The 22,460-nt window shown below is 39.1% G+C and overlaps 1 protein-coding gene across 1 annotated transcript in view; it reads left to right on the top strand.

Moving 5' to 3' along the window:
* Positions 1–372: 372 nt before the first annotated feature.
* The window catches only part of UBE2E1 (ubiquitin conjugating enzyme E2 E1), a 61,711-nt gene continuing 39,623 nt past the window's right edge, over positions 373–22,460 (top strand). Inside the window, exons 1-2 of the mRNA XM_006905696.3 lie at positions 373–556; positions 4,446–4,496. Coding sequence (XP_006905758.1) covers positions 405–556; positions 4,446–4,496 — 203 coding nt within the window. The 5' untranslated portion in view covers positions 373–404. The remainder of the gene's footprint in view (positions 557–4,445; positions 4,497–22,460) is intronic.

Below are 22,460 nucleotides of genomic sequence, written 5' to 3' on the forward strand. Positions count from 1 at the left end.
CCCCCGAGGCCGGCTGACCGCCGGGACCTTCCCTCCTTGCCCCGCCGAGGCGCCCGCGCCCCCACCCAGCCCTCCTCCGCCCGCCAGGCTTCTCCCCTCCCAGCCCCGATGCGAGCCCCGGGGGGCGAGGGAGGGGCAGCTCGCTTTGCTCCTGACGGTTTTCCCACCGCGTCCCCCGCTTGGGGCCCAAAATAAACAAACAAGCCGCGTCCAATTTGCAGAAGCCTTAATGGGCCTGAAGACTTTGAAAAGCGAGTGGAGGGCGGTGGGCGGTCGGGTGCACCCCTGACCCAAGTCCTGCTGACAGCACCCGAGTTCCTTATTTACACTGGCTGCAGGGTTGTTTCTGTTTTGTTTCCCTCCCCCTGCAGGGGCTGTTTGCGGGGTGGGGTGGGGGGTTCGCTATGTCGGATGACGATTCGAGGGCCAGCACCAGCTCCTCCTCATCTTCGTCCTCCAACCAGCAAACCGAGAAAGAGACAAACACCCCCAAGAAGAAGGAGAGTAAAGTCAGCATGAGCAAAAACTCCAAACTCCTCTCCACCAGCGCCAAGAGGTACCGTACTTTTTTTTTTCTTCAGGCTTCCTATTTCCCGAACTGCCTCTTGCGGCATTTGGTCTGTCTCCCAATGAGGGTAGCATAAATGCGCCTCATGATTTGTGTTCTTAAAAATGAAAGAAGGGCCTTGGACGCCCTAATTATTTTTTCTCTTGCTGCTTGTTTTTCGTTTTCTTTTTTTTTTTTTTTCCTTTTAATCGTTGTCCACCTGCCTCTGTTGTGGCTTGCCTTTTCCATTTCTTGCTGAAGTTTGTGAGAATCCTCATTACCTCTATTACTGACCCCCCCAAAATGATTTCAGATTACTTGTCTTATTAATCACAAATCTGTGACCCTCTCCAAGGCAGTCATCGCACTTAATTACTAATTCCTGCTCAGACAACTCTCAAAATGAAAATTCTATTACTATCTTACATCTTCCTCACCTGTTGCACATACGATCTTTTTGAATGGAGCTTTCCTCCACAAATTGCATAAGGAATAAATAACTCATACTAGCAGAGTAAGAAATGTAATAGGTGGAGACAGAAGTTTTCCAATGGAGTTTAAAGAGATTTTTCTGATTTGGAGTTGAGGCAAATGAAGGAATCAATATGTGATGAAAACGGTAATTCTCTTGTTCAGTTTAAGCAATTGAATTTACCGAATTTCAGGGAGACTCAAAAATTTTGGTGCTATTTCCTCTTGTGCTGTAAATTTTTTTTTTTTTTTAATGGCACAAGTTGTATTCAAGTGCTGGCTCTTTTTCTTTACTCTTTTCCTCTTGGAAGAGAAGAAACTACTTTTTACCTTCATCATCCTTCAGTAATTCCTTCTGATCCCCATGACTCTTCCAAGAATCTATAGCAGATTCCTGGAAACCTCCTTACTTTCATTAACTGCTCCTCTCAGGTGGACAGTCATTAAACTTTAAAGTGACAAACCAGAAAGATAGTAAGGAATCTAAATCTAACCAGATAGGGACATCTTTCTTAAAAGAATGTAAAAAATGGAACATGAGGCTTTAGATCTCTCCACTGACTAGTGAACCTGGAACTTGGAGTTTGCAAGTTCGTTCTGTCATTCTCTTTGACTTGAAATTTGAAAAGTTGGTAAAGTGCTTTGGTGATCTAACCCTGAGTGGATGGAGTGACTTAAGCTTAAATAGTCTAGACTATTAAGTGGCAAGAGTCCTTGGCAAGATTGTTCTCGTTTTCAGAGAATTGGTTTGACTGCATCTCAGCCTCCCGGGAGTCCTTACTGGCCCTCATTGTGTAGTGGAACCTGACATCTAGGCTGCCCACTCAGGATGGGGCCTTCCTTGATCACGCTCCCCTCTCAGGGTCAGGGCTCCTCGATCTGTACTGGGACAACTTTTGGCCTGACCTGACTAAAGCAGGATATTTGCTTTAGGTTATTAGTGTTTCTGTATTTTGTGTACATGTATATATTTGAGGGTAAAGGCGCAAGTTTCAGATAGAAAATAGTCTGCTTTGTGTCAGTAAATTACAGAGGGGGATTTGTCACAAAACAAAATTTGTCTGTTTATGCTAAGGAAGTTAAACTTTTGGAAATGCCTGGGAAGGTAAGTGTAAAAAATGAGATGGAAGCTACAAATATAATTTTACCTATAAAGTTAACATCAGTTTTAGCTCCGTGGATATCTTGCTGAAAGAGTGGCTGTTAGTGTTAAAGCAGAGCTTAGGTTAGTAGTAAAGGTAAAAAATGGAAAGCGACGGTGTATCCAGTAAAGAATAAGGGCAAATTGATCTTAGCCGGACCCAATAGAAGCGACTCTGTGAAATACATTGATTTGGAAAGCAGGTGTTGCTCATAGAATTGGAAGACGCTTGTATACCCGGAGATAGAATGAAAAAGAAGCCTGAATTGGCTGACAGAAGGTTACTTAACTGTATACTGGAAAGTGGCTTCTAGCCCATGGGTACAGGAAAGCCCCCATTGAGAGTGGTCTGGACAGGAATGTCCATGGAACATATGTGAGTTAGTCTTGCAAATCTTTTGCCAGTATTCTGGAAATGGTGCAAATGTTTGCTGTAGAGATGAAGTGGACAAAGCTGTCTGTGGTGTTACACTTTTTAGATATTAAAGAAGCGACTACTCTTGACTATTTAGTAGTAGAGGTTGGGTTGGCAAGGAGAAGTGAAGTCATTGAGTATTTTTATGCGACATCCTCAGGGGGAGGATATTTTTTGCCTATGTACTTAGGTCTTAACATACAGTCATTCTAATATGCATGCAGGTCAAGAATCAGGAAACCAGGGTTCCAAACTTTTACTCTGACATGCAATAATGAGTCATACAGCAGGGATGTATCTCAGAACTAAAATAGTTATTGCTAGCAGTACAATTTAGCAGGACACATAGATATTAGTAGGGATTGTGAGCAAAACCCCTAAGGTTGACCAGATTTGTAGGGGACAGGAAATGTTCTCCAGTAGGAGACTCAAAGCACGTCTCCAATCACCACCCTTAAATTCTCTTATACCTGGAAAAAACAGTGCCTTCTAAAACCTGCTCCCCAAAGGATCCAGCCAGCCTTGTCTTTCTACCCTCAGAAAACCTTTTAAAAGAGAAAAGCATCCATTGTGATTCAGATTGCCTTTAGAATGTGTATTAGTTTTTTTACTACCGTGCTGCCTCAGTAAGATTTTTAAGTTAAAACCTTGCCCGTTAGAGCTTTAAATGAGAGGAGCAGGAAAGGTTATAAAAATTGAAGGCAGTGTTTCGAAGGCCTCAAACTTTGTCGTCTTAATTGATGCTCTAAGCGCCTAGGTAAGCAGAAGACAAAGGCAAGGGCTTGGTGTGAACGGCCTGGTGGCGTCGGCCTAGGAGTGGGGGATGGAGTTCTTTGTGAAGTCGTGAGTTGTTGCAGAGACAGAAAACCGGATGGAGAAAGAAGGGGACAGACCTAAGGGAAGTTAGAGAATGTCCGGGGAAAAAGCAGGTCCGCAAAGGTGGGCCGAGAGTGCGAGCGAGCCTGCGGGACCCGGGGCGGGCCCAGGTGCACCTGTGCGGGCTGCGGGCCTGCTACTGGAGGCCGTGTTCGCGGCTGGGGCCCGCGCGCGGCGTCGGGGCTGGAGGCTACGGGGCGCGGTGGAGGTGAGCTGGGAAGTCGCCCGGTGTCTCAGCGCAGCTTTCTCCACCCCTGACACGCAACTTCACCCGCGCGGCCGGCATGCGCGGCCCCAGCCGTGGGGTGCACGCGGGTGGGGGCGGGGATCCCGGGCGGCCGTGGGCGGCCAGCCGGAGGGGTCCGCTTTGCGGCCTGTGCGCTCCCGGCACCCCGCGACGGCGGGCAGGTCACTTAGGGCCCGAGGGGCCCCGCGGGGAGCGGCCATTTTGGCATCTTCACTGAGGACGCGGGGCGGCCTGGGGGGGCGCCCTGCGGGGTTGGGCGTGAGGACGTCCCAGGTGCAAGGGGTGACTCGGGCGGGCTCTGAGGGGCGGGGGGCGGAGACTGTGGGGCGTGTCCTTACACCCTCGCGATGGCTCTGATTTCTCCGGAGGTCCAGGGAAGATGAATGTGTGCTGCTGACACATTCTAGTACCATTCAGAAAACTAGTCCGCAAGTGAGAAGCTTTTAAATTATTTCCTAAGTGGAAAACACCAAGAAATAAAACTGCTTTGGGGTCCGAGGCCAGATTCGCACCCAAACGTTGTAGATGATAACAAGAGACCCTGGCCCGCCAACTCGCTGCCCGTGTGAAAAGTTTTTTCCTAAATGACGGATCTCTGAAGCTTTCGGTGTGTGGTTTTCTCCCTTAGTAGAATCCAGTTATCACGGCAGGAGGTTAGGTTTATCTGCCAGAACGGTGCATTACAGATGGGAGGTTACCAACGCCTAAATGCTTCTTGTGTTTTTCTCTCTTACTTCCCTGACTCCAGGATTCAGAAGGAACTGGCAGATATCACTTTAGACCCTCCGCCTAACTGCAGGTGAGCGTTCTTTCAAATTTATTTCTTTTTAAAATTCTTCTAACCTTCATCTCGGATTTTTTTCTTTTTATTATGAACTTTGCTTTTATTCTTTCGTTTAATACCCCTCGTTTTGGTGCTAACGTCAAGTAAAGCTGATATTAACCTGAGTATGATGTTTCGATGCGCCTCTGACAATTTCAGTACTATAATGAAGAGAAGTAATAGTTTATTTGGAGTGGATGCTTTTACATATATGAAACAAAACTGTCAAGTGAATTTAAAGATGTACATTTATCTAATTCTGGATCTTTGATATGTCATAAGGATGATGTAAAACCGTTTAGATGATCAGGGACATTGAGGCTTAGAAAGTTGCTCTGCTATGATCGGTTATTCAAGCCCTCTACTAGGAAAGCATAGAGTTAAATCAAACAGTGGATCCTCAAACTTTTCCATAATATGTAAGTTTTGTGTTGGGCTTTTGGCAAACCAATTTAGGAAATAATTTGTGGCTTTGATAAAAAGGTTTTAAGTTATTTTATACATTTAAACTTTTCCATTGGGATGTTTTTCCTTGAAATTGCTTTATTCAGACTGTATACAGTAAATATGTGTTTCAATTTCAAAAACAGTGTGATACCAGTTTTCAAAGGGTTATTGATCACTTGATTTTATTTAGAATAGCCATTTGGCTACTGTTGAGTAAAGGTGGAAAACTTGGTGACTTTACTAAATCAACAGTGAAGTGAAGAAAGACTTAGTGCCATTTATTTAAGAGAGATTAATTGTCCAGTTCTTTTACTCTCGTTTAAAATTAAGTATAACATTTAACTTCTCAGTTCTCAGAATCGGCATTGGAATGGAAAGTGACATTTCAGAAGTGTGCTAAACTTAGAGGTAGAGGTAGAAGTTACTGACAAGAAAATACTCAAGTGGCCATATGCAGAATTTAAAACGAGCATTGTGGAAATAGGGAAGTTGAAGGCTAAATGAAATATTTTGCTTATTAACACTGACTTTCTAAACTATGGTTAATGGATTAAATGGAAACTAATTTTGCTATTGAGTTACATATATTCTTAGTGTTGGTCAGGTGTGAGATGTTCTTTGGTAAAATTTTCTCCTGCTTTGTAAGGAAAGTCATTTTGAGTATGAAATGCTCTCAAACTGTAGTTTGTAACTGTACCACTCAGTCATTTTTGAGGGTTTCTTTCCTGGCTATTAAGAATCTTTCAGGCTTTTGAGAAAATGGAGACATGAGTAAGGCTTCGGGCTGTGATGTTTTCTTTCTTTTTTTTTTTTTTAATCTTGGTGGAGTCGTTGAGTGGAAGCCTGGCGCTTCCCTTGGTTGGTCACGCTGCGGGCACAGGCATTCCCCATGCTAGATCTGTGTCCTGTAGTTAACTGCTCCTGTTCTGAATCGTCTCTTCCATGTGTCTCTTGAGAGTTCAGGCAGCTTTAGCTGATAATTATAAAGTTTTTAAACCATGGTTTCAGAACTGATAACATTTACCAAAATACATAATGGCTTTCTTGCAAGTAAGTGCAATGAAATTAAAAAATTGTAAATAACTTGAAGGTTTTCATGGGATTAATTGCTTTTAAAGAATAGGATAAATTAAAGAATAGGTTAAGGACATTTTAGTTTCATACCATTTTAACTGAGTTCACCTGTGAGAGGTTTGTGCAGCTGAACATACAGAACTTTTTATCCTTGGAAAACACTCCTAATTACCTCTTCAAGGTGAAACTTTTAAACATTACCTGTGGTCAGGTGGAGCACCAAACTGGATGGTTATTGGGTAGTTTGGTGGTGGGGAGACAAACTTTTAACATACTTAAACATTTTGAGGAAACACCAGGCATCTTTATTTTGCAAAAGAATATATGTTATGTTGACTTTTAAAAATAAAGACTGCTCCATTTTCTGAAGATATTTTCTGGTGGGGCTATCTAAATAATTCGAATTACAGTTTCTACTTTGGGTTGGCTTGTGTTACTGACTTAAATAATAGTCGTAATATTCAGCTTACTAAAATGAGTTTGGTTTTATGTTTTGTGTTGTACCTTGTGGAATTATTTAATATTTAAATATACACTCTTGTTCAGACAGAAGTGGATTATTTAGTGTGGAAATAGTTTTTGAAGTTAGCTTCCGATTAAAATACGTGAATTAAATGATACATTAGATGCATGCATGTTTATTTTTTATAGTTTTTTTTTAATGTTACTCAGCATGAAAGCTTGATAGTTTGGTTTCTATGAAATTGTAAATTCAACTGTAAATTATATTTTGAATTTGTTAAATAATTGGCTTTCAATCAGTGTATCTTATGTATTAATTCTTTGTAGGATTGCATTTTTTTCTATCTATATTCAGTGTGTAGTTTTAAGTAAACACTTTTCTTCATTAAAGTATAGTAGTTGACGCATAGTAACCTCTCAAACAGTTGAATATTGCAAATCATCGTGAGAATTTTCTCTTGAAGGTGCACATTTTATGTTCACTAATTTTAGCACTTTACTTGGCAAAAATATTTGGCTTCCAAGTTACTGAACTTCAAAACTTGTGTGAAATGCAGTTGCTAAATATGTTATAATGTAGGAGCACATAAAGTTAAAGCCTCAGTGTTATATGTTGAGTAGATTTTACATGACTACTTTAAAACTCATACTGCCATAGAAATCAAATGCTTTGGTATCTCTGAACTCTTTGGTTATATGTAAGATAAGTCTCCCAACTCACGTACTGTGCATTTAGTTAGCGCCCCCCCGCCTCGCCCCCCCCCCCTTATTTTGGCTCTGTTCTGTTCGTTTAGGAAAAACATTTTCTTAACTATAATGATTTCCTAAAGCATGCCTTATCTAGGATTGTAAAATTATGCCTTTTCGATAGCTGGTGAACTCTGGGCCGTTAGAGTCAGTTTTGCAGCTATTATTTATAGCTTAGGGCTCAAGCTTTGCTAAATTGACTAGTTGTAGCTGTGTAACTAATCTGCAGACATAAATGTCTCTAGACAGTATGTCTGCACATAATAAATAATCTATTTTGCTCAAATCCTGTAAACTTCAGATTTTACTTAATGGTTATATTTGTATTGAGTGAACTAGTCGTACAGTGACTCGAAACCCAAAAATTCTGATTTTGGGGCTGCTGTTTTAGGATAAAATGTCTTTCAGAAGTCATGAAACTTTCCGAGCTTGGTAGAGAATAATAAAAATAACTTTTCCTTGTATATGATTGTATTATATTTTGACTATTATTTTTGTTTTTTAAATATATAAACATAAGTCAATGTTTTTTATTTTTCTGGGAGAACTATTATGTAATCAAATACAGTTGGTTTTAAATTTTTAAAACTAAATCGTACTTTCTGGAAGATGCTTTAAAGGCTAAAGGGAAGAGCACTTTAAAAAAAATGTAATGCATTTGTCTAAGAAGTTAAATTTTCTCAACCTTTTCCTCATTTACTGAAAAGGTTAAATATCTGGTTTGCCTATCTCATAGCGTTGTAAAGTTCAAATAAGATTCGGGTTTTCTGTACGTGTTACACTGGTGATAATAGAATTGCCCATTTAGCTCCTTTTAATAGCTCATCTTTTTCTTTAACTAACATTGCTTTTTATCACTTGTACTTTAAATGTAATTTTAAGTCATTACACAGTAACTGAGAATGCATGTTTTCCAAAAGTTGAAATGCAGAAGTTGTGGAGTAAAACGTGAAAGATCCCCTCATGACTTCTTCTGATCCTGCTCTTGCACAGAGATGCTCCAGGTTGAGCACCCTGTGTGTATCCTTGCAGATGGTTTCTCTGAATTTCCATTGTATTTGTTTGGTTTTACAAATCCTTGAATGAGTGGTAATAGTACTGAGATGTCAGTTTAGAAGTCCCAGACTGCTAACTTTGGAATGAAAAGAGATCCTTTCCTTGCAACAGTAATGGTGTCTCGTCCCAGTTTAGCATGTTTTAAACGGTTTTTTTTTTTTTTGGAGGGTATAAGAAATGCGTTCTGCAGAAGTCATCCTTTACAAAAGCCTGTGTCATCTCACTTGCAGAATAATATCCTTTGCTGTATCTTTAATTTATCAGATGTTACTAAATGTATTGAGGATTTCAGTGTGACTTCACACTGCATGTTCAGTTTCAGTACAATTTTCACTTGGAGAGCTACCACTGCGGTGTGCTTGCTTTTATGTGGTGCACAAAGGCAGTGTTGAAAAATAGAGCTGGGAGACTGGAGTGTCAGCACAATCAAAATAGCACCCAAACCAGGGTCAGGTTGCTGGAAATTAGATCATCACCTGGGTCCTGAGTGGATAGGAAGGAAGGAAGGAAATCTATCCAGGAGTGAAATCCTTACTAAATGAGCGGGAACTCTTGTGGTTGTTACATTTACCAAAAGACCATGTTTCTGGATTATAAAACTATACTAGTGTTGTTCCTCAAAAACTGAATTACTGTATGACTTAACAATTCTACTCCTAGATATATACCTGAAAGGATTGAAAACAAGGACTCAAACACATCCTTGTCAGCATTCACAGCAGCATTATTCATAAGAGCCAGAAAGAGGAAACAACCCAAGTATCTATCAATGGATGAGTGGATAAGCAAAACGTAGTATATACACACAATGGAATGTTATTCAGCCATAAAAAGTAATGAAGTTCTGCTGTATGCTACAATATGGATGAACCTTGGAAATGTTGTACTAAGTAAATAATCCAGACACAAAATGATAGATATTGGACGATTCCACTTACACAAAATATCTAGAATAGTCAAATTCATAGAAACAGAAAGATTAGAGGTTTCTAAGGGCTAGGGGGAAGGGGAGAATGGAGAGTTATTTCTTAATGGGTACAGAGTTTGAGGTGATGAAAAATTTGGAAACAGTGGTGATGGTTGCACAACAATGTGAGTGTAATTAATAGCACTGAATTCTACACTTAAAAAAAGGTTAAAATGGCAAACTTTGTTATATATTTTACCACAGTAAAAGAAAAAGTTCAAAAAAAAGATACCACTGTTAAAATGTTAATATATTGAGGGAAAATGCTTATAGCTTAGGAGGCAACACTTCACAGTTTTTAGGGATTCTTATAAAGGATACTAATGTTAAACTCCTGTCACAAACCACGAGTGCCTGTTACACGTGAAAAGTCACTACCAGCAAGGAGTTCATGATCTAGTAAGGGTGGTAAGAAATGCATGCACTGATTTTGAATAGTACTGGGATACTTGGACTCATACTTGGAATGTTATTTGGAAAGTATTGCATGTAACATGTTATAAGGGTTCAGAGGAGTGAGAAATTACTTTGACCTAGGTGCAAGGGGGTGATGGCTGGAGCACTTAGTGATCTGGGAAGCTTCATGGAGGAAGTGAGAAGTGGGACAGGGTAGCAGTAAGGGATATTGGTGTTGGAGGAAACAGTGTAAGCAGAGACACAGAGGAAAGGCAGACCTCCCTGGGCAGTAAACCTATGGCTGGAGAGTAAGAAAGAGTGGGAGAATAAAAATAAGAGATCGAATTTGTGGTGTTCCTCAGTGTCAGGCTGAGGCTTTGAAGTTCACTTTATAGATACTGGAGAATCGTTGAAATCCTTTTGAGCTGGAAGTGTAATCCAATTAGACCTGAGTATCTGGATAGAGACAAAGCAAAAGGGTCGAGTGGAGCTTGATGGGAGCCAGGAGATTTGGAGATTGCAGTAGTAATCCAGGTTGGGAAGCTAAGAGGGATGCATCAGTGTGGAGAGGAAAGAGATCTAGAAATCAGTGGAATCCAGAGAATTTGGCTGCTGATTTAGTTACGGAGCACTTGAAAAGAGTCAGAGATTCTTTAGGTATTGGGGAAGATGGTGGTGCCGTTAACAGAAGGAATAAGGCAGAAAGTGAATTGGCTTGAAAGAAACATTAGATCTTGCTCCTGGGGTTTAATCATTTGCTTCGTTGCACATATACAGTTATAATGCTTAGCATACTGTTGCCACTTAGTAGGTCCTTAGTAAATATTTGCAATTTGATTATATATTTAAGTTTATTAGTAATCAGCCGTTGAACTCTCAGGCCTGACCTACTTTTCGATTAGATTAGATGAATTAAGTAGATTATGAACTCCCCATAAGGCAGGGACCATGATTGCTGTCTTTGATTCTGATCTTCATGTTTTTTCCCCAACTTTTATAGTTAGAAAAATTTCAAAGCTACTGAAGAGTTGAAAGAACACAGGGAGCACCCATCCTTTACCCTGATTTATCAGCTATTAAAATTTCACCGTGTTTGCTTTCTCCTATCTATATTTTGCCGAACCATTTGAAAGTGGCTGCAGGCATCGTGACACTTCCGTGTGTTTAGGTTTATATTGAATCAGGTGGGCTGGCAGGGGTGCTGAGATTCAAACTGGCTTTGGGAGTCCACATTAGATTTGAAAGTTTGGATGATAAAGGACACCTGATTGCCGAGGGAAGTGGAAGATTGAGAGTTGTGTTCTGAGGGAAGTCTACAAATAAAGGATGGGAAAATAAAGAGGACCTGGAGAAAAAAGCAGCCAAGTAGGAGAGAGCTGCTAGGTTGTTTAAAAAAATATTTGAGGGGATTTTTCTTTGGGTTTTGAAGTTTAAAATTAAGAGTATGCTTTGTAGGCTGAGAGGAAGAAACAAATAGGAAAAGAGTGGAAATGAGAGAGGGAGATATAATGTTTTTTAAACACACTTGTAGAGAAAGTGATGGAATATGGAACTGAGGTCATAAGTGGAGAGCATATATTTAGAAAGGCTGGTAGCTTGGAACTTTGACAATTTTCTAGAGGATTAGAAGCATTTGGTCCTTGAATAACACTCCAGCTACTTGTATAGAACTGAAAAGCAGCCCCATCTGTCCCCAGTTTTATTTGTTTTGTTCTTTCCCAGTAGACTTTAAGTTCCTTGAGAGCAAGGATTATGTCTTCGCATCCCTACAGTGTCCAGGAAAGAATAGATAAACACTACACATTTGTTAAATTAAGACACCAGCGCAAAAACCTAATTCAGGTCTGATGGTTTAATGGAATGTCTTCATTACCCTCTTCAGAGGATAATGGGGAAACTGCTGTCACATTTTACAGCTGTCCATTGCTGGCAGTGTTTCTGAGTTGGCATCCAAGTAGTTTTGGCAATTTTCACCTTCCTGGAATCACAGCAGCTCTGGACTGTAGTGTGATACAAAAGATGTGAACATACTGCAGGCTAGATTGAGAAGATGCATAAAGAAAATATCAATACCTTTGATTTGCATGTTTTGACTTTATAAGGTTACTGTTGGCCAACAAGTGAGTGTGGGTTTAGAGGTGCTAAGTAAATTGGGCTTCCTAGAGACGTTCCCTAAAATCTCAAAGCTATTCCAGAGAGTTGGTTATGTTAGAGATGCTGGCATCCGCCTGAGACATCTGACACATTCCCCATCATCAGTGGAGTGAAACAGGGTTTCATAATAAGCTCATTCTTTTTCAGCCTCGTATGCAGTCATGCTCTGAAGTGAAACAAAAGACCTAGTAACTGGTGTCAGAATATGCTTCTAATCCTCTGGGAAACTTCCTACTCTGTAGGCTAAGAAGCTCATCAGAGCTCCTTACTTTGAGATCTGTAATCAGGAACTGCTGTATACTAGTGGCTCTTTTCTTGAAACACATATATGAGTGATTATGGATTGCTTTGTAGAGTCCATGCCACACTACATGATAATAAACCTATAAAAGGCCAAGATGATGTCTCACCCGCGTCAGGAAAGTCCTATAAAGCCAGCGTTTTCATAGGCAGAACATAATTGAAAGTTGTCACTGGGTTATGCTACCTGGGGCAGCATACTATTCACTAAGTAGTCAAAAACTGAATTCTCTCTGCTTTTTAAAGAACTCGAATGAGACAGTGAAATGCCAGGGCAAAATAAAGGGACTGGCATTGGTATTATCCAGCCCTTAACATAGCATTCAACAGTGCATTTACCACAGGTGTCAGGTCTGACTTGTCTGTAGTGACTTGTCTCAGAATTAAATTTTGAGTAGTAATAATCAATAGAGAGGTCCTGTAGAGTCTACCAGCATTGAAATGGTGATCATTATGTGTAATACAGGACATTGGGTGTTTGTATCTATTTAAATTGATAGATGGAAAATCGATGTGTGATGGACCCTAGTAAGTTCTATAGAAAACGATTTCAAGCACATTTTCAAATAGCAATAGATAGAACTCAACTTGGAATGTTCTTAGACAAAAGTTTTAGATAAGACACAGCTCAAAAAGACAAGATTATAATCAGAAAGCAATGTTGTATAAGAGTGACAGCAGCATGAGTAACCAGGTCATATTTAAAAAACATATATATTAGTGTGTCTGCTGTGTGCTAGGCCTTGCTCTGTGGGTTACTAAAACAGACTGGCCTCTGGCTTGTGGAGCTTGAATTTTAGTTGGTAGTACAGACAGCAATCAAATAAAAAAGAATCGGTAACTACTAGTTGGGTTGGCCAGCAGGAGAGAAATTAACAGTTTAGCGATGGAGAATAATTGCCAGGCGGGGCGGTGGGGCGGGGGGAGGGGTGTTGTTACTTAAGGCTTAAGAAGACATTTAGGCAAAGACCTGAAACATGAAGAGAAAGGAGATAGCTTTGTGAAAAGCACAGAAAGAACATCCCAGGCAGGGAAGCACAAACAGGCCCTGAGGTGTGGAGAGCCATGTGATCTGGGATCATATAAACCATGGCAGAGAATTTGGATCTTATTCTAAGAGCAGTGGGAAGCCATTGAAGGTTTTGAAGCAAGGAAGTGACGTTATTTCAGAAATGACTTAAAAGTCTTTATCCACCCTCCATGCTATGTGGAAAATAGCTGGGAGGAAGGCACAACAGAAAAAGGGAGACCAGAATGAAGGGTATTGCTTAATTCCAGGTAACTGGTGATGGTAGCTAGGATTAAGATGGTGGCTGGAGAATTGGTTAGAACACCTGGACCTGTTAGGAATTGCATATGGGAGATGAGAGAAAGAACCCAGAATTGCTCCAAGTTTCTGTGGTTTTAGCAATTAGATAGATGGTGGTGACATTTTACTAATAGGAACAAGACTGGAATAGGGCCTCTGTGTGTGTGTCTGTGGGTTGGGATGAGAACAGTGTAGAAAATTAGTCCTTTGAGATATGGTAGGTTTGAGACATGCTAATGAGGCATCCAGGTGAAGGTGTCGAATAGAAGTCAGATACAGTTAGTTGGAGCTCAGAGGAATATTTTGAACTTGAGATACATATACATTTGGGAGATGTCAGTATATAGAGGCTTTTGAGCGGGGATGCCTATAGCTTACCTAGAGAGGAAAGGTATTGTGAGAAGAGGGCCCAGGGTGAGACTTGGAAGTCTGTCATTTAGAGGTTGTGCAGTCTAAAGGAGATGCCAGGAAAGGAGACTTGAAAGAAGGAAAATCAAGAAAGTTGGCGTCAGGCAGCAGTGAGTGGAAAGTGTTTTGAGTTGACTGATCATCAGTCTGAAATAATGCTATGAGGTGGAAAAAGATGAAGACCAGTAAGTAGCCGTTGAGTTTTACAACTTCAAATTTGTTACTGACCATAACAAGACAGATCCAGTGTAAAGGAGATGATACACAGGAGGGAATGATTCTCAAAAAAGAAAAGATGTTTGTGTTACTCTTCCCAATTAGAAGATTTCCTTATCTGATTTTTATACATTAGGACAGGATTTCTTAACATTGTGTATAAAATTTTTCTTGGAAGAGGGTCTATTATTTTTGATGAATTCTCAATTAAAAAAAAAAAAAGGTTTCCTCTCCTCTCCCTCTACCAAAAAAAAAAGTTAACTTTCCTAGATTCAAGCCCTTTGTGATCTTATGGCTAACATTGTAGTGTAGGTACCCTAATTAAATAGTGCCAGTTTCCTGTAGTGCATCTTGATGAGCCCTTTTTTCAAGGCTTAGTTTAAAAATACTAGGGAGTGGGTAAATTGGAAAATCAGTAATTTGCTGCTGTCATCCTTAAAGTTTTTCACATGCTTTGATTTGCATTGAACTTTTGTACTTCATCATGAATGTACTAAAATTAGTGGGTACATGTGTGTACTTTTAACACAGCATAAGTTATTCATCATATTCAGTTTTTTTCATCCTTTCAAGATAGGCTATTACATTAATGTTTTGCATTGAGTACCTAGAACTCTTAAAGCATCAATCATATAAGCATCTTTCCAATCTACCAATCATGTTTTATTAATTTGTTTAATTTGATATTCAGATTGTCCCTTTTTTTGAGACTGGTCTTTGTGTCAAGACACAGACTTGTAAATTATACATAGTAAGCTGGGGGCCATAAGGTACCTGGAATCATTACTGAATGTGGTTAATAGTTTCATATAAGAAAATGTCCCATGATGTAAATGTTTATTTTAGTATTTCCCATCAGAGCACTATGTATACTTAGCAGCTTGTGTATAAAAATTCAAATATCAGATACCCATTCAAATTCAGAGTGTGGGGAGCTTGAGGGAAGTGTTGCACAAACATCCTAAGTAAATCTAACTGGTATCTTTCTATTCATATCACAAAAGTTATCAGTCAAGACACCATATTTTTAGTCTCAAAAATATGTATGTTTTATTGACATTGATTTTCCTTAAAGGTGGATTCTTAGGGTTATAATTGATATTTTTGACATTTTCAAACAACTAGAGGTTATCTTCCAGTATGCTTTTACAGTAAATAAATATTTGGAGGAGAAATTATTTATATCTCTTATTTAAATAACCGACAAATTTCTAAATTAAAATCGATGACATAGAGAAGTCTTCTTTATTTGTATAACCTGAAGTTTCAGACTTGACTCCTGGTGCTGGAAGTCACTGGGGGAGATGGAGGCAGTCAGTAGATTGTGTCACTTGAGCAAGTCATTGACTCAGATTGGTAAAGGGGTAGAAGAGTTCTGGCAGCATTGAGGGTAGAATTAAGAAATTTTCAAGGTTGGGAGACATTCTCACAGTTCAGATTATTAGTTGGAATCACAAAAGTGTTAGGTATTGCCAGAGTGAATCAAATGATAACATGTGGAACCACAGTGTTTTGGCTACAAAGGAACTTTGCTTCCCAAATGACTTAAATTTCTCCTACCACCACTCAAAACCCTTCCTCCTATATAGGAATACATCTCAGTTTTTAAAGACAATTTGTTGAAATTGGCTTTATAATTTATTTCATAGCAGACTGCTAGAACATATTTATCTAAAAACAAGCTGAGATCGTTGAATTGGTATATGTCAAAAGTTCCAGAAGAAAACATTTGTTTTATAACAAACACCCAGGAGGATTTTTTATAAACACGATGGGATAACTTTTCTCTAACCTAAGTAAATATTTCAAAACAAAAATACATTAAGTGATTATAATAATCTGTGAGCAGAGACTGGCAGTGAAGATAGCAGTATCATATATTACTTAATAGTATATGATACTGCTTTGGCCTTGGTCTTTCTTCTGAATAACTATCTATGAAAGTCCTCAGAATGCATAGCTGCTTTCTTCAGCTAGACTGGTAGCCCTCCCCCTGCCCCCAGATGTTTCTTCTTTGTAGCTTGATATCCTGAGATGTTTTCACATCCAAAGTGTGTTTATTACATAATAAACATTGTCAAGTGTTATGGACCAGTCCTAAAATAAATCAAATGTTGAGGACACAATTCTTGTTAGAACTGAAATTTGAAATTGGTTTCCATGTTCTCTGGCTCTACTACTGGATTCTGTGTAGATGCAGAGATTTCTACTACATTTTACTGTAACTATTTACATTTACATATATTGAGAAGAAATTCTAAATTGGACCTGCAAGTTAAAACACATGATTGTGAAAAGAAGTAAAAAGCTGTTAAGATCTTGGAGCCCAAATTAATTTTTATGATGGAAATTTTGTAGCTAGGAAGAGCTGGATGCTCCCTTCTCTGTCTCTGTGTCCTGTTTATTATGACATGTATCTTGATAAGTGATTTTTTATCAGTTGTCTCCATTCTGTCGCCAGATGACTGGTGCTGTGTTTCTCTTTTTCTTTCTCCAGATTCTCTTCTGAAACCTTTCTACATTTAGTTTGTTATAGTCCAACTCTCATGTAAATCCACAAATGTAATCCCAACCTGGTTGTAAGCCCCTCTCAAGCAGTCATCTTCCAGTTCAAAGATTCTCTGAAACCCGATAAGCCTGTAATGTGGTGCAAGCTTTGAGGAGGGTAACATTTACTAATTATGTGAGCTTTTTTAATGGGCGAATAAGTCAAATCTCAGGATAACTAATCACGTTACTGCAGGCTTAATTTGCATTTTCCTTTCTGGTTGAAATTTCTCTGTTCATTCTTGCATTTCTGGCTTTCTCCCAACCTGGTGTGCTCCCTCTCCATCCTGTTTCTTCAGGAAAAAAATAGGTTAGCCGGTTGGGTGAAGTTCTCTCAGAAATTTCTTCTGGACATGTTTACTAGAGCCATAAGACAGTTTATGACAGTTGACATTTCTAGAAGAGATATGATTGTGCATACCCAGACTATATATGAGAATTGATATGGCTTAAATTTTGAAGATATGATTCATTCCCCAACAGGTATTTACCAAGTCCAGTAGATTAGTAATTATGTTCCTTGAATGAGTTTTTAAAATATGTAACACACTGAACACGCATCGTTTGCATCATGAGAATTGTTTGTATTAATAACAGATTTTTGTTTGTTCCAGTTCAGTCTTATTATTAGTTTTGCAAGTGCATTTATTAAGGCCTGGCAGGGTTATCGGTGACTCAGCTGGAGTGGGCGGGGCAGTCTTTTTTACCTGCTCTACCTGTGTTCTCTGCCTGTTTCACTGTGACCCAGTCTGAGCAATCCAAATCATTGACAACGCTGCCAATACTTTGGTCTGGGCCTGCCCTGGCTTTTTCCATTGTGTGGCCCTTTGGCTTAAGATAAAAATGTAACCAGTTGTTCCTTACAATATGCAGTTGCTCATTCTAACATTTATTGGGCATTTCCTGTTGTGCCTGGTACTGTAGACAGAGCAGGGAAAGACGATATCTCTACTCACATGGAGGGAGGGACAATTAAAAAAAAAGTACAAAAGTAATTTCAGATAACAATACTAAGAAATGGGGAAATGGTATAGCGAGTGACTGGGCAGATTGGGGCATAGGTAGGTATCATTTTGGGGAGACAGCCACGAATAATGAAAAGACCCTGCCATGAGGCCAAAAGGTGCTGTGTGAGGAAGGGCCAGCATGACTGGACATGGTGCATGTGGATGGAGATGAGGTAGGCAGAAGTCAAATTTTATTCATATCAGTAGAAAGCCATTGGAGAGTTTTAAGCAGAGGAGTGACGTACCACCACGGTTGGCCAATACTTGAATATCTCACAAAATTTCCAACTTTGAAAAACGAGATTATGTTGATACTCTTTGTAAACACCCACCTCCCCCCTTACAGATTCACTGACATTTCTTTTATATAGCATTTCTGTTATATCTGGATATTATCAAAGTGTAACAAACCTCTGTTGGTCTTGACATGATGGGCGGGTAGAAGTATGAATGCTTTGTAATGCACATGGGGCATTCAAAGCAAAGAGAAACGACTTCTTCGTTGTCTTTGTGGTCTGCTCACTTGGCTTCCGGACTGTCCACCTGCAGTGAAGATGGCCCCTGTCTGTCAGGATGGAGACATTAAGAGTTTGGCCTTCTACCTCTTTAGAGCAGGAACAGCGAATGAGAGCTCAAGGGAGTCTGGGAGGCAGCTTGCCAGTCTCCTCCCAGACCCTACTGGGATACCTGTGATATTTAAAAGATTTATTAATACAGTGTGAAGCCCCAAATCTATGTGATATGACTATATAGAAAGGATGTTTTCCAATTTCCTTGATTTGGTAGCTGTTTCGGTGGAGTAATAATTTTGCCATAATTTTTTGTTTTGATAGCCAAAATATTTGGACTAAAGGGGGCATGGGATGTAGGCCAAATACAGGTGATAAGGCTAATAAACAGATTGGAGTAGTGATATAATCATTCTTAGGTGTGTATTAGAAATTTCAGTTACTAAAACTCTTGATTTGTTTCTTATGTTATAGAAATATATTAAAATGAAATATAATATTCACATGTCTTAGTAAACCATTATAGGAAGTTTGGGGTTGCATTGATAAGAAATTACATTTCTCACGGGTAATTTTTCTTACTGAAGGACCAGTTTCTCATGATGTTTTTCTCCCTGAGCTGATAATAAACAGCTTAGAAAGGCCCTTTGGGATTTTTTTTTTTTCCCCATTTATCCATTATAGCAGGGGTACCTGACCCCCAGGCTGTGAACGAGGGCTGCAAACCCTGTCTGTGGCTTGTTAGGAACCAGGGAGCACAGCAAGAGGTGAGCGAGCAAAGCTTCATTTGTATTTGCAGCTGCTCCCCAGCATTAGCATCACCACCTCAACTTTACCTCAGATCACTAGGCATTAGATTCTCATAGGAGCACTGGTCCCTGGTGCCAAAAAGGTTGGGGACCACTGCATTATAGAAAAAATTATACTGTATTCAAAATTCTTAAGGGGACAGAATTTCAATGCAAATATAACATGGGTATTTGCTCAAAGGGCATCAACACCAGTAATACAAAATAATCAATGAACAAAACTTCAAGTAATTTATATTTGACTTTGAAATGAATTTTAGTAATTATATGGTAAAATGATATGAATGTGTCCATATTCTGGTTGTTCACGTAATACAAAATAATGAAGCAACAGTAGAAAGCCTAATTTATGTAATTCTGAACAACTCTTTAGACTTACCATACGAATCTTAGCTTCTTTAAGTAGCTTGCCCAAGGTCATTTGGCTCTTAAATGGTGAAGCTGGTATTTAGGCCCTGGCCTTCAAAGCTTGCTGCTGCCTCTTGTAGTAGCTCTAAGAATTTTAGCCCTTCAAGTTACAAGTTACTGCCTATTAAATTTTACTCAGCCAAATTGTATTTAAAATTTGAAAGGAAGGCTTATTTCACAATTTAGTTATTGATATTGTTTCATCAGACTGGCCATCTACCTCTGTATGTTCTCCAACATGGGTTTGATCATCATGGCACTCCTCTTTTAAAAATTTAAGGCCTCCAATTGCCCTTAGACTTAAGTGTCCAAAGTTCTTCATGTGATAAGTAAATCCCTTACAACCTTACTGCAATCTTACTATGTTCACATCTTACTGTGTCTCCTCCCTGTAATTCACTATAATCATTCTACTTTTAGAATCTCCCCTCTCCCAATTTCTATTCTTATTATTTTTTCAAAGCACAGATAAAAATGATTCACCCCACACAGCCCTGGCATCTGTGTCCCATGGTACTTTACACAAATCTGTCTACAACATTTATCACATTCAGTTATGGTTTTTGTGTTTGTCACTCCAACAGACTAAGTTCTTTAAAATCTGATTGTTTTATTTTTATTCTTGTGCCTAACACCAAGAGGTACCTAAAAAGTTTGAATGATTACTGAAACAAATTACAGTTTTTAATTAGTAGTTGTATAAATGTTACCAGTGTATTTCTTTAGAGGTTAATGTAAGTCATATAGGAATTATTGTCAAGTTGAAGTGATTAAACCACAAAGTCAGTTTTAATCTTTCATTGTTTAAAAAAATTATAATTTTATGTAAATGTCATATTTATCCTTAAGATTTTCAATATGGAAGATGTACAATATACCTAGTGATTAAAAATTTAAATCAGTTTTACAATATGAGAAAATGGGATCAATGTGGGGTCAGTATTTGGATATTTCCCAATGCTGGTTGAAGCATTTCCTGGCAAAAGCATTGGAGTTGCAGCATTATGGACAGATGTAAGTTACTTTTTCAATAAACTGTTAGAGCAACAGCCACCATCAGAAAGAAAGACTTGAAATATTTTATTTGACTACAGTTAAAGCTGAGCGTTTATGTGTCTGTGTATGCATAACACTGAATTACATTGTGTAGAGATATAAAAGTGAGATCGTTGCTCTCAACATCAAATGAACAAAACAGCTAGTGAACAAGACACTATATTTAGATTCATCATGACTTAAGTTATAAATTTGTTTATAATTTTTATCATAATTCTCTTTCATCTAAACCTGTGTTGTGTGAAAGCAGTGATTTCAAATCCTGTCCCTGTCCCCACACACCTGAGGAAGGGAGAAAAGCCTACCTGTAACCAGGCTTACTTTCAGCGATGGAGGTGGAGGGGTAGAAAGATTAGCAAATTTGCTTGCGAGGTAGGGGATAAAAGCCCTCCAGCTGTTGTCACTAGCTGTAAGTAAATAGGGGTTGGTAATAACCTGAGGGGCAGCCCCTCCCTCTTTTCTTGTGAAATGTGGGAAAGATGTGAAGTGGGAGTGTTTACAGATTTAGGGAGTAGTGGGGAAAAGGTAGAGGCTTTTGAATGATCTGAACTGAGCTAAAGAGAGAAGAAGGAAAAAACTGAGAAGGGGAAGGAGTCTATAAGAGATTACATATTTCTTGAGGTTAGAAATGGGGTCTTGTTTTTCCCCACTGGCTTAATTTGCTACTTGGTACAAATAAGGAACATCTGAAAGAGAAGCAGAAAAAAGAAAAGGAGAAACCTCTCCAGAAAGTTTGAGACCATTAGCATGGATTGATGGGCTCTGCTGGACCTCTGTTCCTAGGAAGAGGAGACTTTGCCGTTATTTTAGAATTTCTGTAGAGAAGCCCTGGCGCTGTAAAAATATGGACATGCTACATATTATGTTTATCTTCCTCCTCCTCTCCACCTAGCTACACACCTGAGATTTTGGCTCTAGGATAGTTTAAAAGATACTTTTGTCAAGAAAGTATATTTGGAAAAAGACATTTTTAAAAACTATTTCCTGGCCCTATAGAACCCTCTGCAGTCACGTGCCACGAAATGACATTTCAGTCAATGATGGACTGCATGTACAACGGTGTTCCTGTAAGATTATAATGGAGCCGAATAATTCTTATCGCCTAGTGATGTCACAGCCGTTTTAATGTTTGTGGTATAAACAAAGCTACCACATTGCCAGTCATATCAAAATATAGCACATACAACTATGTATGGCACATAGTACTTGATAATAACTGTGTTACTATTTAATGTATTTACTGTACTTTTTAATTGTTATTTTAGAGTGTACTCTTTGTACTTATAAAAGTGAAACCGTATATGGGCTCTACTGTGTCTCCTGTTCACATCTTTTTCTCTTGTGCCTGATTTAATCTTGTGTTTTGTACAGTAAGATGCTATACAGGCTTACAGCCTAGGAGCAAGGCTATACCATATATCCTGGGTGTGTAGTAGGCTATGCCATCTAGGATTGTGCCAGTGTACTTTTATGATGTTCGTGTAATGTCGAAATCACCTAATGACATTTTTCAGAATGGATCCCTGTAATTAAGCAACATTTGATTATTTCTTAAATTCAGGTGCTTGATCTCTGTACCATTATTAGTCCTACTTCAGTGAGCCTTTCAGATGGTGTTCAGAGTGATTCTAAACCCTTTACATGAAGTCTTGTAATATTCCCTCGACAGGACCATTAAGTGGGTATAATGAGTCTTGATAGTTATTTATTATAAATAGATTTAGGGTTCACATATGTCAATAGCCTCCTTGTCCAATCCCCATTACTCACAATAATAAAAATCACAAATAATGAAGAATTGTAAGGTTGATACCAGTCAGGAGTAAATTTTTTTGGGTGGAAGGGGCAAGCTGAAATCATCTGTTGAATCTAAAAATATGTAAAAATCCTTAGGTGTAGAAAACCAACAGAACAGAAGGAAGAGCAGTTCCTCCTTTCTACTGACTAAATACTAGAGAGGAGGCAGGTTTGGGGTTTGGTTGTGTGGCAGCTTCTTATAGGAGAACATATGTGATGCCTGAAGCTATGGATTACAGGCACTGCCTTTCCCTTAACTTTATCACTGCCC

This window comes from Pteropus alecto, unplaced genomic scaffold (genome assembly GCF_000325575.1).
Source record: "Pteropus alecto unplaced genomic scaffold, ASM32557v1 scaffold10, whole genome shotgun sequence".
Lineage (NCBI taxonomy): Eukaryota > Metazoa > Chordata > Mammalia > Chiroptera > Pteropodidae > Pteropus > Pteropus alecto.